Below are 22199 nucleotides of genomic sequence, written 5' to 3'. Positions count from 1 at the left end.
TTGGATACAACCACAATGGACATTGCCATCTTTGCCACTTAACATAGAAGTGCCTATCTACATTACGGCTGTATTTTGTGGGTCCATAGAAGTGCCTATCTACATTACGGCTGTATTTTGTGGGTAAAGCCTTAGTCCAGTGTAAGGACACCACATTCCATCTAAACTTTCTCATGAATAGCACAGGTTACATCTGGTCCTTCATATAGTTTCAAAGGAAGGATATGTTTTATTTAACGACACATTCAACACATTTTAGTTTACGATTATATGGTTAAGTACCACACAGATATTGAGAGAGGAAACCCGCTGCTGTCGCCACTTCATGGGCTACTCTTTCTGATTAGCAGTAAGAGATCTTTCATATGCACCATCCCACAGACAAGATAGTACATACAGCCTTTGTTACACCAGCACTGGCTGGAACAATGGGCCCATCAACGGGGATCAATCCTAGATGAACCACACATCAGGCAAGCACTTACCACCGAGCTACATCTCGCCCCCATAATCTTAATTCAAATTAATAACATTTGATCAACTTGTCCTGACAGGATCTACCAAACACAACAAACTCACACAAATAGACAGATTTTGATTTTTAAAAAAACGGGCAAACAATATTCCTTTTCCTTGTAATGGAGTAGGTTAAAAGATGTATAAAAACACAGTTTAGCTTTAACAGATTTTAATAAATTAGGGTTGCTTCTTCCTTCTGACAATGTATGCAAAAGTACAAAATGTACAAGTGTAGTACAGTGGGTTTTTTGCACTGCTCTAACATTACAAATCTTCCAGATCTTACAAGACATAACACATCACGGGAAAACAAGCTTTGAGCCAAAACTGGAATGGAAAAAATACAACAAAAAACAAACCCACGCCTGAAGCAGTAATGTCCTTCACCTACTGCTGTACGTTGGCAAAACAAGTAAACAAACCAAAGAAAACATGAATCGACAATTTTCACAAACATTTTAAATGTCTAATACTTTAAATGACCCGAACGCTATTTGATTGTCTGGAAGTCAATTAAATGCTTTTTTAAGACAGAGAATGGACTCCAGCTTTGAATGGATCTCGATTCGAACTAAACTGAAAGATTTTAAAAAGTCACTATTCATAGAATTTATTATAACTTACCCATACTTGGATGTTGTTTATATTAATTTATTTTTAAATGTATTTTTTCTACTGGTTTTTAATTTAAATTTAATATAGCATCTGAAAATGTTTTACCCAAGTGTTATGGTGAGATTTATTTGATGTGAAAAGAAAAAAAATTCTGATGTGTTTTCTTTTAAAATTTGTTAATTTACATTTGATTTGAAACTTAATAAAACTGTTTACAAAATATACAATGGAGAAGGACTTAACAAATATGCACATACGTGTAATTTTTATCCATAACAAAACAAAAATAGTTCACCACATTTAATATCAATAAAGCATTGAAAAAACCTCATCTACTTACATTAGCAGACAATATTACCTAACTCCTACACGTTGACATAACTTTTATCACCACATCAAGAATGTTTATTTTAATATCCCCTGCAACAGTAAAGATCATATGTCAGTCTGAGTTTCAGAAAATATTTAGCCATCACTTTGCAAAGGCTTTTGTTTAATGTCAGGAATTTTACATTTTATCATCCGTAATAACATTTTCTTTTATGTATTATAACCCTAAAATTCTTGTTTCTTTTAAATACAAATTTTAAAGCGATATTAACCAAAATATTACATACCATATAAATTACATCAAACAGATGTATGATACAGTTGTTATATATTGCCCGACTATTGGTAAATTTTCAAATCATATTGCTTTGCTCTATAGTATTACTTGTTAACACTTTATATTGAAACCACATCATTTCAAGTTATAACAGCCTATAGGGATCATTTACAATTGGTGTATTTTTGGTGGGACAAATATGGCACTTCCTTTCACAAATGAGTTTAGTTATTTAAAACACAATCAATAACGGTGAAGACAATGTAAATTCTCTATGAAGCCTCTAATGTATTTTCTCTATTTGCCATATTAATGTCTAGCTACATATAGTAGAATATAATGCAAATTGTTTAGGTACAATCTATCACAGAATAGAAATGAAGTTAGAAAGATCGTTGGTAATCTACAAGGAATTGCACCAACCTGGTAGGACAATATTATTGACAGGGTAACTCACATGTGCACTAGCAACGATTTGTCTTGAGAAGCACCATTTACAAAATGTATTGTCATACAACCACCATAATGCCAAAATGAACATAGCTTTTAATAATTATATTTTTAACAATCACAAGTTTGTGTGTCATATAATAATCAGGTTAATTGGGTATAAATGTAACATTATATTCTATCCACTGTCATTGACAAATAAAAAAGATGATCAAGGTGTGACAGCAATGATGCAATTTACTTTATGCATAGTTAATTAAGTAAACCAAAGCAAAACACAAATAAAAACTCCACCCTCCCCTTTCATATCTATGTGCACTGAAGTTGGTAACTGCATAAACTTCTGACAAATAATAGAGAGAAAAGGAAAAATGTATAACTAGGTATACCACATGTTTTGGTAGATCACAAATATAGAGACCAAACTGTCCTTTTTATAGGTTTTGTTTATTACATATAAAAATATGACTATTGGCACCAAGCACAATTATACATCAACATCAGTGATCATTTGGATTAACATTTTAACATAATATCTCTGTGTGTACTACCAAGAAACAAATATTGCCATATTAAAGGGTATCACAGCTGAAGAATTTAGAAAAGAAAAACATGAAACCAGCATTTTGAAAGGTGGTCTTCCTTAAAGTATTTTAAACATTAAAAACAAAAATGGTTACAAAGATTTTTTTTCCACCCCAATTAGCTCCATATCTCTGACATACCATTTTAAGGTGTTGTAATAATTAGCCCTGATAATTTAACAACTTTATGACAACGAAGTAATGCTTCTGTAAAAAAAAAAGAAAAAAAAAAGCTTTGCTCTATAACTGTACATTGTAATATAGTTATCATGTAGTAGCTTTTCATGAAATGTGAAGTACAGATAAGATTGTTTTCTAGCTGAATAGTCAACAAAACATAACAATTAACCAATAAGCACAAACATAGGATTAATACATGTACACAGAAGTTAACTTGAACATGTTCCAGTTTGTTATAAAGTGACAGGCTTCTAATGTGTTAAATTCAGTAGTGTTGATTTAAAAAGATTTTGGTTTTTATGTAACAGACATTTATGTCAAATTCACTTTTGAGAAGGGGGGGTATTTTAAGTAGGTTCAGGGATGGGAATTGGTGAACTGTAAAAAAGAGGATATCTTGAGGGGTCCTGGAAATTCTTGAAATCCTAGGTTAACATCTGTGCCATCTGACACATTTTGGAGGAAAGGACGATTAAAATGCGAGGAAACGCAATGTTCCATGGGAGGAAAACAGCTGATCAGAGGAGAATTCCCACCCCTGTAGGTTACAGTAACAATGTTGGCAACATCAAGCAGTGAATGTTGAATATTAAACACAATTCAACAACAAATTAAACAATAAGTTGTAATGAACATTTAGTATAGGTATCAATAACATGATGATTACGATTATTATGCTTCTCATAGCAGTGCAATGGAAGTAAACTCAGATGATGCTGTAAGTATAAGCAAACATCGCAGATATGGACACTATAATAAATAGCCACTTGTCAATGTCATAACTATAATGCAACTGTTAATAACAATCAGTGACAATCAGTGTCATAAAGTAACATTTTTCTCAAAGAAAAGTGTACCATATTTAAAATTCACACTAAGACAAGTTTTCTAACACTTTGATCTTTCATCTATCCCTGCTATAGAATTCCATGAAATAGTCCATGGAATACCACTCTTTGCTTTTTATACACTTTCTGATTTCTACAAGCACAAGTCAAAAACTATTCTCCGGCCACAACATCAAACCATATACATTAAGCAACATCAAATATTTAGCACAGGAATTAGGTGAATTAGGTAGATGGTATATTATTGTCTACTAGTTAACAATATTTCTAAGCATACACATTTACCATACACAATACCTATTAGCTTACGAAATATAATTTCAAAAGAAATGTGTATGCCATTTAGCTAGCTGGTTCTTTATTTAGAATTAGTTTTCTATAAAACTTAATTCTATTTTGTTTAATGTCCTTCGTTTTCGAAAATGAGTATTATTTTTCATTCAGTAATATTCGTCTTCAGTGATTTCTGTCATGTCGGGTGTGGTCACTTCACTGCTGTTGCTGTGTTTCCAGATGCCGTCGGATTCAATGGACTGGAAACCGGTGAGCTCACTGTTGATCCGCTCTATGGCCTGAAAGTACTTCTGCTTTTCCTTGTGGGAAATTCCCGACACATCCGTGGACGTGTCTTCGTCAGGAAACAGAGCTCTGTCAATTACTGAAACAATCATACCCAAATATTAACTGGTGAAGATGTATACACATGCAGTTAAAAATAATTTGTTTTACCATACAGTATATTTCATATATAACAAACCTAAATCGGTCCAAAAACAATTAGTTATGGCTGTTGTTCATTATACATATTACAAAGATGGTGATTTTTGTCTTTTTCATATTTTATAGCATGCAATTTTGTTACCCTACTTTCCTTTTTAAATTTAGTTTTTCTTGATACAAAAAAATATAGTACATGTGGTGTGATTAAATGCTTGCCAATTGTAGATAAAATGGCCATTCAACAAAATAACAATCAGTATACATGTATATATTTGGTATTTCAAAACAAACATTAATATACTTCACAAATAAATACATTTTTAAAAAGTTGTTTGTGTTTGAATGCAAAGTATAATATAACCAAATTATTTATTATTTACTTTTTTGGTGGTGTTCCAGTTTACGTAGATTTTTCAAGATGCCAGCTAACTCTTGATTGGCTGATTTGTATGCCGGGATTTCACTGGTAGCTGTTTGACCAAGGAAATCATCAATAGGTGACGGGGTAACACTGACCCGATCGTTTTCCCTGTAATCATAAATAGAAACAATTACAGACAGGTCACAATTAAAAATTCAGCATTAGTAATAAAGAACAACAGGATACACCTGGAGGCAGCTTGAAACCAGAGCCCAGGACAGACAACTCTGGAAAACTGTAGTCAATGGCCTATGCCCCAGAAGGGACGACGGGCATAAGTAAAGTAAGTAAGTAATAAAGAAAAAAAACATTGTTTAATCAGCAACTACCAGGTGGGGTGGGAGTCAATGTATATTCTGGGGAAGCATGACATAAACACACTAAAAACTTTGTTTGCCACAGCCTAGCACCCCCCCCTCTCCCCCGCATAATTTCCTGCACATGCGCCTATTTTTATTTTAGTGTGTAACATGGAGTAAGTGGCTTGCTAGGTTTGCAGAATAAGATGAGAAATCTAATTACACTACATAGGCTACTCCTCAATGTTAGCAAGGAATCTTTCCCAATAGATGAAATGGCATAAAATACACAGCTTTGGATGTACAGTAGAATCTCATTGGGTCGAACTGGGAAGGGTCGTATACACCGCAACGCTCAAACGAAAAACAAAGTCCCGAGTTACACTTACACATTGTTGACGGTTAGGTCAAACTACCCAATGGGTCGAATACTTTCTCGAGCACCAACGGGGTTTGAGCCAACGGGAATTAACTGTACCTATACTACCAATCAACGATGGAAAACACACGGTAGAACGCAAAAATAATCGAATGGGTCCACTGAAGTTGGCTGATTGTGTTAACCATAAAAATCCAGGTGGAAATTCAAGACCCAATTCCTCAGTTCAAAGATGCATATTTTATAGTTACGTAAAATTTGGGCAACATTCTTACCTCAGCTTGTTTATAGTTCTGTCATTTGCAGTTTTCAGCTTCAGTGACAACTGGTAGATGGACGAAATAATTAGAGTATCATAGGACTGAAAAAAATACAAGACAGTTATTAAGTATGACAAGATTTGTTATTATATGTGTATATATACATGTAAACATTATCTGCATAATTTTGTTTTTTAAATGTTAAAATGTATATATTACAAAATCAAAATCTGATTTTAAGGATTAATGCCTTTCATTACTTTTTTACTACTATGCAAAACTAAAACAGTGTTAATATAACAACTCTACAGCCTCAATATTTTAGTGAAATGTGTATTTTTGTCATTCATAAATAAAATCTGACGTAATTTGTAATTTTAGAACTTGACTGGTTTGTAAATAAATATTTTTTGATTTTTCTTTTTAATGATGTAAACTATTTGTAGTTAATACAGGGCTTCTAGATTAGGGTAGCCTCACTCCCATGGCTAGTGATATTCAATGCTGGGCTAATAAATAACTACTATTGCCATGCCCGATTGCTAGTGATTTTTTTTTTGGTCAAATGTTGTAGTAAGTCTATTTTGTAAATATGAATATCCTGACCCCACCACAACCCTCAATGTTAGTGTTTATAAGCTCTATCTCCCTCTTTAGGTGACATATCTGATTATTACTATTATTTAGTAAAATTATATTAACTGAACGTAAAGTAGGGCTAGTAAATTTTTAATCGTGGCTAGTAATTTTTTAAATCACTGATCCCATGGCTAGTGGATTTGATAAAAAAAATTCTAGATGCTCTGTAATATATCTGTTCAAATGTGTAACTCCACATTTAACAACTTTTAGTTCATACTCAAGGATTTGCCAAAACAAAAATGTACTGGTAATTGCTACTAATAATTGGCGAAATAAGTAAGAACTTGTAAAATAACATCTTGCACCGTGCTGAAACTGAACTGGCAATCAGTGTTACTTTTGCATCCAACAATAACAACAGAAGTCTATGCCAACAGCAAAATGCATGAATACATGGTCTAACACTACCAACCTGGAAAAATGCATGGACAAACGTGTATCTCTAACACTACCAACCTGACAACTGTCCAGGCCATTTTCTACATGATTGTGCAGTGAATTGTGGTCCTGATAAAGGAAAGAATTGAGCGTGTGTCTCCTTGATGACAGGGAGGCCGAGGGGGGTGACTTGTCAGGTGATGGGGTCTTCTGTTTGGGGGAGGGGGTGGTGAATGCAGATTTGTACTCAAGGCTGCTGATCATGCCCCGGCTTAGCTCCTACAAGACAACATGCACACATCACAACACAACAACAATAAGCTGTGACAGATCCAGACTTCAAAATCATCCATTATACTGTTTGCTGTAACTTTAAAACGAGTTCATTTGATGATAGCACTTTTTATTCTCACTTTTCAAATTTGATTTCTTTACCTTTTAAATGGTGCAATCTAGAATGTATTTAGTATTAACTAACTACTAATTGCTTTAAAATAGCCAATCTGAATAAAATTAATAAATAAGTAATTTGCTTATTAACTTGGAATATGTCCTGGATCAAGTTTTTCACTTGTGACATCATAGTTGTTGATACGAGCATTATAATGTTTATATTGTTTGGTGTCATTTTATTTTTTCAATTTTATTATGTTTTGTATACAGTTTTTACTGAATAATAAATACTGATAACTACAATTAATTGCATATTGACTGAAATGCTTAGCTGGATCTGTCTTCAACACTAAACAAAACTAATAACTTGAAGAGAAACAAAAAAACCCAAAAGAGTGCACATGAATCCACTAACAAACTGCAACCTGTTTATCATTAATCAGTTTCACTAGCTTGTCATCAAGCTAATTTTATATTTAATATCAAGAGTCAAGGCTTGAACTATGACCCAAATGTATTATATAACAAATCTTGTTAACAAGGTGGGGTTTTTTGTGGGGGGTTTTTTTTTTTTTCAATTTAAAGATTAACATTTTGTAAAATGCAATATATTTTATACAAAATGCATGACTGATAGATAAACAGATTCATTTTTATGGGTTTAGAAAAACCCTGAAAAAAAAAGAGGGAAAAAATTGCATACCAAAAGTGATCACAACATGTAGAAACTGTTTACTAACAAAAGCAAGGTGTGACACAAAGGTTTACCTGTGTGGAATGAAAAGACAGACTAGATTCATCCTCGTCCGCACTGTGAAAGAGTCTATCACTTCGAAATGTCTTGTGCACTGGAATGAATGCTCTGGCAAGAGTCTCCTTCTGAAATTTGTTTGAGAACTCCTGGCTCATGTGGTTCAAATCTTCCGTACTAGACGTAGAATCTTTGCGATAGGTGTCGTGTCGAACACGGCCCGAAAGTTCGGCAGTGTTGGTGAATGACGACGACCGAGTCATCATTTGTTTCGAGGCACTACTCGAACTGCTCAAGGATGTCACAGATTTATGTTTGATTGGCACAGTTTCCTTTGCTTTAGCTTTTGCATCAGCAACAGCTTTCCGAGGGTCATATTCCTTTCGGCGTTTCCATGCCAATCTCTCGGCAGCCTTCGGAGAGTTTGACCTGCTACCAGGCTGGGACTGACTCTGTACCTTCTGACCCGTCCCTTGACCAGTAACAGCCAGTCCTCGAGAACCTTGTACAGTTGTCTTCAGCTGAGATTTCAAAACTTTCAGATCTGCCTTCCGACCAGTGTCAATGTGCACTAACGTCTTCTCAGAATTTGACTTAAACGATCTGAGACTATGCCTACCACCGTCCGTCCTGACAAACTTAATGTTCTGTTGACTTTTCTTAACAATTTCAGCACCCAAGCTGACTTCACTCTTTCCAGACATTCCTGACTTAGACCTGGATGTTGTTCTGGCAGTGCTTGCAGCACTGGTGGACCTCTGGGTGATCTGAGCACTGCTTGCAGTGACCCTTGTACGTGATGTCGTCACCCCAGACGTGGAACTTGCATCAGATCGTGAGGAGCGAGGGGGATCGATAGTTGCATCTGCTTTGGTACGACGTAACTGGAAAGCTCGGTTAGGTTTTTGCATCGAGATTGTCCCTTTCCCTTTCGAAGCACCTCTTGTTGTGCTGCTAGTTAGATTGTCAGAACTGATGTCTGAACGTTGACTGTCAATATCAGTAATCTCAAAGGATTCATTGAAAATATCCGATATAACTGAATGATCAAGACTAAGACTTCGTGCCTTTTTTCGGACACTATTAATATTATCCTTTACAACACTAGATGTTTTAACAAGAGGAGGCTTAGCAGAAGCAGACTTTTTCACACTTCCTTTGACAGGTGTTTGCTTTTTAGCTATATTTTGTCTGGGACTTTCAAAATATGATGGCTTCAGAAAGTCATCATCACCATTCACCATTGCCACATTGCTATCAGTGTCAGAATTATCCTGTGAATCACTGTGGTTAAAACCATTCACAGCTTCTTTTGCAGACCGAGAAGCCATTCTCGCTTCCATGGCCGCCATAACAGTTTGTGTGTCTTGTAACAAGACTTCTGTGTCCATGCTCCCTGAAGTTCTCGACGAATCCAGACATGGAGATCTGGTTCTGAAAGAACTGTCACCTGCTGACTCGGACTCAGACACCTGCCTTGCAGTTGAGTCACTGTATGTCTCTTCGCAATGTGTGACCACTTGACTAGAAATTGTGACAACTTTCGCTTTGCCTGTCATTTCATCTTGCCACGAGACTGGCAAGTTTTCGTATCTGGGCGTTGAGTCATTGGTGGACTGGGGACTAGAATCACTGATGCGTGAACTGTATTCACTGTTACACGGACTCTTGTCCGAGGGAATAGAAGGAAGTCTCCGCCCAGTTCCAGGTCTCTTTCTACTGATACCATTTGACGACTTCTGCTTCTGAACATCTTGAGCCACTGCAAATACGACGAGACAAACACATGAAAGCATCAGCACTGATATGTAAATAATATCTTGCAATATTAAATCTCTTTCATGTCTTAAATCATATTTCTTTGCCATGCTAACATTAACCTGGATTTCTTAAAGAACTGATTTCTAATTTTTATTACTATTCATACATACTTACTTACTTACTGGGATTAAAACAATGTTTCTGTGAAAAATTAATTTCATCAGTTATTTCCCCTACCAGTTGGATAGTTACACCAGGAACAGGGTAGATGGGACATTACCCTGTTAATTTGTCTTATATCCAAGATAAACACATTTTAAGAGCTGATGTAATGTAAGATAAGACCACATGGACGTTAGAGTAGTTGTGTTATCAGTAATGTAACAGTAACAATAAGCTACCCATGTTCCTGTAATTGGTCTGTCAATCACTGCTGCCATTTTGACAGCTAATGTACATATAACAGGAGTGCCAGTTTGTTCTGACAGTAACCTGAACTTTCAGATGTCAGGGTACTAATTAAAAGGTAGGAAACCGTCAACAGTTTTTGTACGGTACTTGATAATATGGATTTTTTTTTTAACTTTACAATAAATATGACTGCCTTTTAGGAATGAAATTTATGTCAAAACACATCTCTGACTTATTTATGTTAGGAAAATTATATAATAATGTAATTAGTAGTTTATATTATGTGTAGTATGTCATGTAAGAGATATAAATCTTATATACTGAAATTGAATACATTGGTGGACAACTAAGTAGTATTTACAAATCAATTGCTTTTCTTCTAATTTAACTACTAAATACATATTGTATTCCACTTTAAAGATGATTAACAAATCTACATTTCAGATTTAATTTTCAAGTATATTTTCTTTCTCTTGCAAACATCTCTTTTACAGCAGACTAGAAATAATGGGCATATTACACATGGACACATACATGTACATATATACTTTCTGAGATGGTCACAGGCAGCATTAAAGTGTTTGTAATAACTGTGCGTTGCCAAGGCCATCGCCAGATAGCCTAAAATGAGTTAATGACCGGTACCTTCTGTAAGAGGAATGTCAAGACTGTGCGCTTTCTTCAAGGCTCTCTGATTGGCTAGAGCTGCCCACTGGGAGACCCACTTAGGGATGTCTTGTGCAGAAATGGCTGACATGTCTAATTCCTGTAAGACAAGACAAAAACATTTATATAAAACAAAAAGAACAATCACAACAAAACTCCTTATAAAAATAGCCGTGATGAATTACATACCAGAATGTAGATATGGTGATATTCCTAAAACTGAAATCTAAAACCTGAAAACAAATATCATTCCACAAGGTAGGCCTAGATCTTGTCCATCAAATAACAACAGTTGCTCAACAGACTTGAGTCACTGTTAGTATGTGTTTAGAATATTACAAAGGTAGTTAACAAAATCATAACATATTCTGGATTCTAATAATTTTTTCTCATAATTTTTATACATAGAATCCCAAAATCAGCAATGTATTATTTGTGTATATGTTAACTAGAAAAATATTAACAGAATACACAAATACATAACTATTTTAAACACCTGTAAACTTCATTTATACCTGCTCAGTTAACAATACTTAAAATTTTATTTTAAATCATTTAAAATAAACCATTAAAATTAAGCAAATCTTAACATCATGTACCAGAAACCTTTTATCTACCATTAATACTAAAAATATAAACAAATCAGTTACAGGTAGTATTGTTAAACACCTCTACACTTAATTTAAACCTATTCAGTCAACAACACATTAATTCAATTGTCTTCTAAATCATTTTTAAAAAGAAGCAAATGTTAACTGCATATGTACCTGTATCCTAAGAATATTACAATTTCATTTACAGGTAAAATATCCACATGTACAACGTTACACAACAGAGACTTATGCCACACAGCGTCAGCTCTGAATCTTTATCCCTTCCACACTGTAAACAACACAATGTTCTACCTTAAACCTCACACGAAATCCGAAATGTCAAATCTGATTACACCTTAAGTATACACCAGTGTCTGTGACATAACCCTGTAAGTCATTACTGTGCATGACGTCACTCTAATGGGACAGATTTACTGCCAACTGATTGCTCTGAAGAAATCACTAAACTAGAACATGTAGGAGTATAGCACATTAAACACGGCTGTATATAGTTTCACAAACAAATAATAAATGTGACATTTAAAAAAAAAGTTATTGTTAATGGTGACTACGGTATATATATCAGTTTAAAAAAAAAAAAAAATGAATATATACCAGTAAAAAGATTGCAAAACAGTCATGGAAACAAATTACAAACGAAACAAAAGGAATATTTGTGTAGCAACTCATCAGCTCATGTGAAACTATAGCTATTTGGTGATTATCATGTGGTTATTTTGATCTTAAAGACATAAAGAAAGACAGAAAGCGAGCGAGAGAGAGAGAGAGAGAGAGAGAGAGAGAGAGAGAGAGAGAGAGAGAGAGAGAGAGAGAGAGAGAGAGAGAGAGAGAGACAGACAGACAGACAGACAGACAGACAGGAGAGATGAAGAGAGAGAGGGAGAGAGAAGAAAAAGAGAGACAGACAGGGCCAGAGAGAGAGACACAAAGAGAGACACAGAGAGAAGAACCCACTACTACTGCTACACATTACAACAACAACAAAAAAGACAAATTAAAAAAAAAAAGAGAAGCAATATTTAAAAGAATGTTATATTAATTAAGTTATTAATTATCCATAACATTTTAACAAAAAACTATTCAACAAAGTTAAAAAAACCACATCATACATACACTAACCACTGAGACCAGCAAACAAACCTATGATTAATCCCCTAGATACATACATGATATATTATACACCAGACCTTAACAGCTAAATATGCCACATGATATGTGTGTGAGTCCTGACCTCAGTATCACAGCTACTGACCATGTGCCCACTGGTATGTGGCAAGGTCTACCAACTACTACTGGCATACACTAACCTAAATTTATTATAATCAGGGGTTTAGATTATGATAGCCTCACTCCCGTGGCTAGTGATATTCGATGTTGGGCTAGTAAATAACTACTATTGCCATGCCCGATGGCTAGTGAATGTTTTTTTTGTCAAACGTTGCAGTTAAGTCTGTTTTGTAAATATGAATATCCTGACCCCAACCAACCCCCAATGTTAGTGTTTTTAAGCTCTGTCTCCCTCTTTATGTGACATACCTGATTATTACTATTATTTAGTAAAATTGTATTAACTTAAAGTAAGGTAGGGCTAGTAAATTTGTTATCATGGCTAGTAAATTTTAAAAATCACTGATCCCATAGCTAGTGGATTAAAAAACAAATCTAGAAGTCCTGTATAATAAATAGCTGAGAGCCTGAAAGGTAAAAAACTACTTGTGTTACACATAGTTTAGTGAGGACAAAAAGACACCAAAAATTGTATTCAGATAATATTGAGAACTACTTATATTATGCATAGTTTAATAAGAACAAAAGACACTAAAACATTTATTCAGATAATATTGAGAAGTATTCATTTTATATAAATTCTGTACTAAAAATAATACTCTATGCTCTACACATTAATATGACTTAAATTATGTCGGGCGAGATGTAGCCCAGTGGTACTGCGCTCGCTCGATGCATGGTCGGTTTGATATTGATCCCCGTCATTCTCATTCCAGCCAGTGCACCACGACTGGTATATCAAAGGCTGTGGTATGTACTATCCTGTCTGTGGGATGGTGCATATAAAAGATCCCTTGCTGCTAACTGAAAAGAGTAGTCCATGAAGTGGCAACGGCGGGTTTCCTCTCTCAATATTTGTGTGGTCCTTAACCATATGTCTGACGCCATATAACCGTAAATACAATGTGTTGAGTGTGTCGTTAAATAAAACATTTCTTTTTCTTTAAATTATCTGTCATCCAAAGCGGAGTTACCTTTTAGTCCAAAAGTACTGTGAAAGTATAGTATCTTTCTAGAATAACATTCCTTTATTTTATTTTGTTTGTACATGTTTGCATGTACGCATGTATCTGTGAAGCAATATATATATAATACAATTTCTGCTGCAATATACTGATACACTAAGTGAATAAAGAGGTACATTAAATTAATATCCATGTTCATACAAGTAATAAGAAATGGGGCATTTAGAAGGGGTGCCACTGACTGGCAAGCTTGAATCTTTGGTGTAATAGGTAAGCACCCGTTAACTGATTAATTAATTAATTAATTAATTAATTAATTAATTAATTGGTTGTCTGTCAAATGTATAGCACTTCACAGAGACGTTGCTCGTAACACTGACCCTTTGTTCAATAAATCAGGTTTACTGTAATTGAATTTTCTATTTGAACACCACAGGCCGGTTGGATTTCTGTTCTTATTGAAAACATGTTTTCAAATGTCACACACTGCTTCAAGAAATACACTGAATACATTACTTGTGTCCACACAGCTCAATATTTACATGCATAAACACGGACAGATTCAGTGTTTGGACACAGTCTCTTCGCGGTTCAATTAAACTGTTCAAAAGAAGAGAGAAAAAAATTCACAAAGGTAGAAAGAGCAAGAAAACAGAATATAACTGATAATAGATTTAAACAAGGCCTTTTATCAACTGCACCAGTCTTATCAATAAACAAGTATATATACATGTTTATAATTGGGTTCATCAATGTTGGTCCACATGACTCCTATTTATGAAGCTTATTAACATAGCTTGTAAAAAACAAAAAGGTTCAGTAAGCAGTTTGAGGGCACTGTTGGTGCTATTTTCATTTGGAATCTGCATGGTTCTCAGTATAACAATCAGATGAGAACCTGAATGGTTCAAGGAGGGACTGATGTCCACTGGCATGCATGCCTGGGACATTCTTGAATATAGTCTACAACATGTACATAACATCAGATTAAAAATATATTTCCAAAAATACTTTAAGAATACAAAATTCCTTCTTTTTTTCTCTTTTTTTGAAATCAATTGGACAACTCATCATGTAACGAAGACAAGACATTAATAAAGTTATAATCAGGTGACAGAAGAACACATTTATATTGCCACGTAATTATTGCCACTTAAATCGATGGATGAGATCTTTTATAGCCGTAGACGACAACGTCACTGGCCATTTCATGTGTTTATGTGATATTTTTACCTGTCATGTTTTGCCTGCAGCTAAAACAATTAGTCAGTAAACTACTGTCAACAGTGGTACATAACAAAAATACAGCAAGAATATCTAAACCATTTTCTTTTTTTATATACACTACATGCAGAGTTTCTGGCAGAGGGTACGAAGGGTAAAATTATGTACCCTAAAATTGTGGAAATTAATGAAAAGATTACAGCAAGAGCCCTGCTGTTTAAAATTTGGCAAGAACGTTCCTGGATTCAGTTCATTCAGATTTAGGTTTGGGATTAGAGTTAGTGATAGTATTAACATGTATGCTGGAATGTTTGGAAGTCTTTCCTAAAATTTGTCAAGTACATGAAAAGCAATGTTGAATTTCAAAAGATTTCAAACCCGTAACCACCTATTTGGGGTACTTAATTAGTCTGATTTGTTTTTATTATGTACACTTAAATTATTTTCTGGCAAAAAGCCTGACATGTAAAACTGAATTAGAATGATCAGCAGTTGTTTGTAAACACCACATAATAAACATCATTCCTATCTCTTTACTATAAAAATACATTTGTGACTATCAAAACAATATACTACCAACTGTTAAAATTGAAAAACAATGCCTTAAATTATTTCAGACAGTATCACCGAATGAAGAAATTCAGCTAGCATAATTACCCCACCTTAGTTCACCTAGAAACTCCAACCTGTCAAACAGACACTGTCACGAGGCTGTTTGTTTAAAACTTACTTGGAGAAAGACATTTCCATTTCTTGATGATTGATCCATGGCTTCGGTATACAGGCAGTAAAGAAAGTGAAGTTCCAGTTAAACTGGGCAGTGGTTACACTGGGCGTTGTCATCATGTTCCGAGTTTCGAGCTCTTTTGGCTTTAAAGCTTTGTTCATGAGACACAACAGATATACCATACAACTGTGACATCCTTTATACTGCTGCTACAATAAATGACAAATGACCTACAGCCAATTCCTACTGCAAAATGTTCTCCATTCTGCCAGATCTGAGAAAATTGGTCCTTGTGTTCATGAACTGCACAATATACACAATGACACAGAATGATGACTGTACTAAGGTGTTCAGGGTTCAGTGGATATTCACAATACCTCTTCTCATCTCCAGAAACACATATATCTTCGGTAAAAAGATGTGTAGGATACAATACACCACAAAGAGTTTTTTGAGTGTGGTTTTTTTTTTTTTTTAAACTTCCCTGATTCACATTAAAAGTGTGCAGCTATACCCTTCTGGTTTGTGAACGAAATTCTTCAGTGTTTAGTCACTGGGTCATTCCGGCAGTGAACCTAGAAAATTTACATTACAACAGTGACAAGAAAAATGATCACCACTGACTGAGAATCATCTGCCAACAGCGTGCTCACAAAGCACAATGCTATCCAATACCCTAATGAGAGGGAGGCTTCACGGGTGCTATTCAGTCGACCACGATGTTTTGAAACACATCTAATAACTGGGTACTTATCTACCAAGCAGCAAATCAGTCACCTTCTAGAAGCTCTTTCAGTTTAGGAGAGAATATAGCCAAGCCATGTGTGTCCTAGTCAGCATTATGTGTTGTGTTGACTGCAGGAGTTTCAACAATCTTCCTGTTGTCACCACTGGACAAGTTCTAGTTGCCAATTACTGAAGAGATCACCAGTGTGATCCGTGTGGTAAACTATATACATGTATACGCAACATATACCAAACACTAAGCTCCTGATTAAACTGACATTCTATAACATTGAAACAAATCATATCCAACAAGCACCCACCATCTTAACGCCACAATAGGCTAATTAAAATACAAAGGAAGTAATAGGACTACTCTAATACCTTCTGAATTGTAGACACACTTGACTTAAACCATTATACAAGTTTTCTGTCCATTTATGATAATACATGTACAGTAAGGACTAATTTCATGTATTAAACAATACAATTTCAAAATGAATTTATTTATAACATTAGCATTACCAGTTAATGGTAAATTAATATACCTGAAATATAAGAAATATTCACCAAAAATAATGTCAATCACCATAGTTAAGTTTTAATATTTGAAAAGTATGTGTATTTGTTAAAAAAGAAAGGAAAAGGTTTCATCATATCAAGTTGTAAGTTTTAAAATTATTATGTGAACTAATATGTTGAATTCACGTCACATTAAATGATCAAGATATGAGACATAATTAACGACAAATACATACATGTATATTCACATATCTTGTAATAAAACTCCATTAAAGTACAATAAATCAGTCCAACAAGTATGGCAATCTGAAGGGTTTATCTTATACACCCTGTCTTAAGCATACAGTAAATAAATTTTGAGATAAGATGGGCTAACAACCTTTTTTAAAATAACATGAAGTCATGCATTAGAACAGCAGTGAACAAATACAGACTCACCTTTCCCAGAACAAGAAATACTAGTATGTAAAGAGAGAGAAAGGGATTACACAAATCCTCTTGTAGACAAATAATCCTGCTTCGAGTTGTAGAGTACAGAATTACCCCAACTCCAAATTGACCACACTAAGAGCGTATTCCAAGCACCAAGACACCTGCATAATCTCTCGACCCAAACCTCTCGACAATTATCTCTGATAGCCAGGTACAAATCCTCACGTCAAACGTACTGTTAAAGTAACAAGCTTCGTAGATAAGTCAATTAAGTTGCAGCCATCCGAAGAATTCAACTGTACAAGAAATTCCACAAATGCATGCAAGTGTGGTGATTTTCGAGTGATAAAAATATATATTTTACCTCACGCTTGATATAAGAATGTATCTAGTGTACTGTTGTTTATTGTTAGGGTGTATATTTAGCAATGTGACACATACCTATAAAATATACACATAGAAAAGATAGGTCCAAATTGTAGTTAAACATCAGGTTTGTTATGATATATTATAGTACTTCCCTCAGGGAACGCCTTTTTTCATACAATGGAATTTACTACAAGTTATTTATTTTTGAGCCGATTGTTTGCTAAATTGTGCATAAAAATTGTAATTTTTTTGTTATTTCCAAAAGTGCAAAACACTTTTACTTTTTTCTTACGTCAAACCAAACTGAAATTATTTACCAAATTTTTGTAGGAGGATGACACTTATCAATATTTTTCCATGTAACAATATTTTCTCAAGTGTACAGAGTCCTTTATTTTCTGTTTGTTGTTTCCTATCCACTTCTTCCCTACTATAAGTGTACTTCAAAATGTTGATTTTGCAACAGATATATTTACTGACTTATTTCATTAAAAAACCACAAAAAAACCCACATTCGCTCATATTTATCCCACCCTCCACATACACTCATATACACTCATGAACATACTGATAAATGTGAACAGTCCCTATAACTGCATGAACAAAAGCAGAACAATAAATGAAAACAAAATAAAACTCAAACTGCATGCTAATAATTACTCCCTGTTTCCAGACATTGTTAACATACTAGTCAGTCATTTAGCTATTTCTGTCAGGTTGCTTGTGGGCACAAGAGACAGACTTTCCAAGCCGAGAGGGAGGATTTCATTAGAAGAAGCATGATCTGGGATTAGCCGAGACAAAATAAATGTCACCGTAAATACAGCCTGACATACTGCTACCACTATGGGTGTAATTAAAGGCTGTGTCTAGTACTGCTGGGTAACATCGCAGTCTAGTGATCCATCATCAACTTTACACCGTGCTGTGTACCAATGGGATACTATACACCACTACATATTTACAATTAACATTTCTTCCACAGAAAAGAAAAAGACAATAGTAGGAAATGCACTCAAAATTTGAAGAAGAAAAATTGGAGACAAATTTGTTAGATCAAGTTTAAAATATGCTGTCAAAAGTGTGGTTAATCACACAGTCCTTTTCTTTTCATTCAAACAGCCACATTTCATCAATTTAAAAGTTAATGTTTGTTTTCCTTAACAACACCACTAGAGCACACCAATTTATTAATAATTAGCCATTGGATGTCAAACATTTGGTAATTTTGACCTATAGTCTTAGAGAGAAAACCCACTACATTTTTTTTCCATTAGTAGCACAGGATTTGTTCATTTGCACCATACCACAGACAGGATAGCACATAACAGTGCCTTTGATGTACCAGTCATGGTGCACTTACTGGCTGGAACGAGAAATAGCCCACTGGGCTACGTCCTGCCACATTTCATAAATATAAGTCATATTCACAGACATTAAAAATAACATTAATACCAGAACAGGCCTAATGACCACTAACCTAGATTTAAAGTAATATTATTTAAATTATATTACCTTGACAGAGAAAACGTACTGAGAATAATAAATGACACTTAACATTAAATTTTTTCATGAAGTGGTTTGAATTAGATCAACCCAATCATAAAATGAAAAGTACAGTATACATTAAAACAGCAAGTAACTATGTAAAATGAAACCACGAACAAAGAATCATACTTGTAAATTATCTATTTTGTCGTACAGGGCAATAAAATAGTAGGTAAAAAAAATCCTTAATGTAGTCAAAAGGTGGTGTATAGCAGTATATATAATCTGTTTTTATTATTATTCAAATTATATTATATGTACATGATTCTATTTTGTACATATATTATGAAAATATATTTTTCTTAGGTGACAAATTAAACTTGTTAGGCTGTCTTTCGTGAATACATTTGACATGTTACCAAGTACTTAACAACACTGACATAATAGCAAGAATTATTAATAATTAACAATTAATCATTAAGAAAGAGGTTTTGAAATGTGTACTTGGGCAAAGAGGTTTTACAAGTGACAGATTTAGAAAACATGTTGTTGGTCTATCAAGAATGATCTTGATCTACCAGGCATTATTCCACTGGAGATATTTTATGATGGAAAATATGGTAACCAGTAATGATGTATCACTAAGCTAAGAATTTATAAATACATACATTAAAATATACTATTAACTTGAATCAAAGATAAAATTCCATTATCACAACAAACATTTTGTGAGTACTGCTAAAGCAATACATGTTCCCTACTGGGCCCAAATGTTTTTTTCGTATCTCTTAAGTTCAAGGGCCATAACTCTGTCAAAAATGGGTAAATTGCCATGAAAGTAAAACTTGATCTGTAACTGTACATGATAAGGCTTTACCAAAAATTTCAGTTCAATATCTTGAGGCAATGCGAAAATAAAGTTCAGAAATCTATATGTGAAACGGACGGATGTGGAGAGACAAAATCTATTATCTGCTCTTTTTGGACCGGTAGGGGACTAATAAATATTGGATTTGTACCTTTTACCAAAAATTAAATCCATCACACACTGACGAGAGTGGTTTAAGTTATTCCTGAACCACAGGTTGCTATGACCAGAAAACATGTTGTGGTCTTGCGTTGAACCGGTCTATATATCTCTGCGGTCAGGTCAAGGGACACATATAACTGAAAGCTCTATAAATCCCTGTGACATATGAACATTATGTGAAAAGCATGAGATGAATTATTGCCCGTGTAAATCATGAAGATCTAAACAAAATAACATATAAAACATCTCACTAATCTGCTTGCTGACAGCTATAGTGCTCCTGCCAGGACATCAACATGGCAAGACCCTAGCTCATGTAACAATTATACAAATACCTCAGTTTGACCGCAAACTTGTACATCTTCATCAATTTGGCATAAACGGACAATATATTTCAACAAATGTACACATAAAGGTAGATTCTCCATTACCCATGCTTTGACAGTAATTCATGAATGTATGCTTCATAAATAAGAACAGTATTACCATACATCAAGTCGAGTTGAAAATCACAGGCATCAGCCTGATGGTCCACTACAATATTCCACCAGATCATGGTAGGAACATTTTGCATGATAACCACCCATATGTCTGTGACAACCAATGACAACTTAGTCCATGAACTATAAAGGTAGACCACCCATATGTATGCGACAAACCAATGACAACTTAGTCCATGAACTATAAAGGTAGACCACCCATATGTATGCGACAAACCAATGACAACTTAGTCCATGAACTATAAAGGTAGACCACCCATATGTATGCGACAAACCAATGACAACTTAGTCCATGAACTATAAAGGTAGACCACCCATATGTATGCGACAAACCAATGACAACTTAGTCCATGAACTATAAAGGTAGACCACCCATATGTATGCGACAAACCAATGACAACTTAGTCCATGAACTATAAAGGTAGACCCCCCACCCATATGTATGCGACAAACCAATGACAACTTAGTCCATGAACTATAAAGGTAGACCACCCATATGTATGCGACAAACCAATGACAACTTAGTCCATGAACTATAAAGGTAGACCACCCATATGTATGCGACAAACCAATGACAACTTAGTCCATGAACTATAAAGGTAGACCACCCATATCTCTGTGACAAACCAATGACAACATATCCCATGGCCTATAAAGGTGAACAACCCATATATCTAATGTAACAAACCAATGACAACACATTCCATATTCCAAATGTGTAAACCAATGACAACATATTCCATAGTCAATAAATATGGACCCCCAAATGTGTAAACGAATGACAACATATTCCATGGTCTATAAAGATGGATCATGCAATGTCTAATGACAACTTACTCTCTGATTACAATGGTAAACCCATTCATTAGCATATAGTAGCCTAAGCTGCTAACTAGTAGTACTAAGCAGATCTATGTTAATCCATTGTACTGATCATTGATGTAAACCCTTTCTTCCTGTCCAACCTGCTAGCCTCACAGACCAGTTACTTAGAAGTCTACTGGCCATTAAAGTTAAGTCATTGTTATAGTCCAAGGGCCTAATTCACTAAACTTTCACAACTTTGCAATCTTGCAGTGTAATGCAAAAAAGACTTACAGTGATGATGTTGCTTAAAAAAGCTAAAGAGAGCTTTGAGAAATATAGGCCCCTGGCTCCGTATTCATAAACGTACTTAAGTCAATGTATGATACCTAAATACATACTTAAAGTAAATAGATAAGTATCATACATTGACTTAAGTATGTTTATGAATACGGAGCCTGGCCACTAGTTTGACGGATCAGTGTGTTAACCAAATGGGTTTTGAATATTAGACCATGTACTCAGCAAATGGTCCTACCAGCTAGCCCAAAAGCCTAACAGATCAGTGTGTTACCAGTAGCTCCTTGGGCTATGAAGGTGATCTGATTTATCAGCATTGAACTTCAAGTT

At 34.7% G+C, this 22199-nt stretch overlaps 1 protein-coding gene across 7 annotated transcripts in view; it reads right to left on the bottom strand.

Moving 5' to 3' along the window:
• Positions 1-671: 671 nt before the first annotated feature.
• The window catches only part of LOC121371365 (centrosomal protein of 170 kDa protein B-like), a 141073-nt gene continuing 119545 nt past the window's right edge, over positions 672-22199 (bottom strand). For 6 of the 7 annotated variants that reach the window (XM_041497195.1, XM_041497190.1, XM_041497191.1 and 3 more), the window contains 6 exons: positions 10864-10984; positions 8064-9808; positions 6981-7181; positions 5898-5983; positions 4904-5052; positions 672-4461 (listed from right to left, as the gene is read on the bottom strand). In XM_041497195.1, the coding sequence (XP_041353129.1) occupies positions 4244-4461; positions 4904-5052; positions 5898-5983; positions 6981-7181; positions 8064-9808; positions 10864-10984 (2520 nt within the window). In that variant the 3' untranslated portion in view covers positions 672-4243. The remainder of the gene's footprint in view (positions 4462-4903; positions 5053-5897; positions 5984-6980; positions 7182-8063; positions 9809-10863; positions 10985-22199) is intronic. The other variant, XM_041497196.1, reaches the window with a different exon arrangement.

Source organism: Gigantopelta aegis, chromosome 4, assembly GCF_016097555.1.
Source record: "Gigantopelta aegis isolate Gae_Host chromosome 4, Gae_host_genome, whole genome shotgun sequence".
Classification (NCBI taxonomy): Eukaryota; Metazoa; Mollusca; class Gastropoda; order Neomphalida; family Peltospiridae; genus Gigantopelta; species Gigantopelta aegis.
Note: the sequence above shows the minus strand (reverse complement) of the source record. Positions and strands in the feature narration are given on the sequence as shown.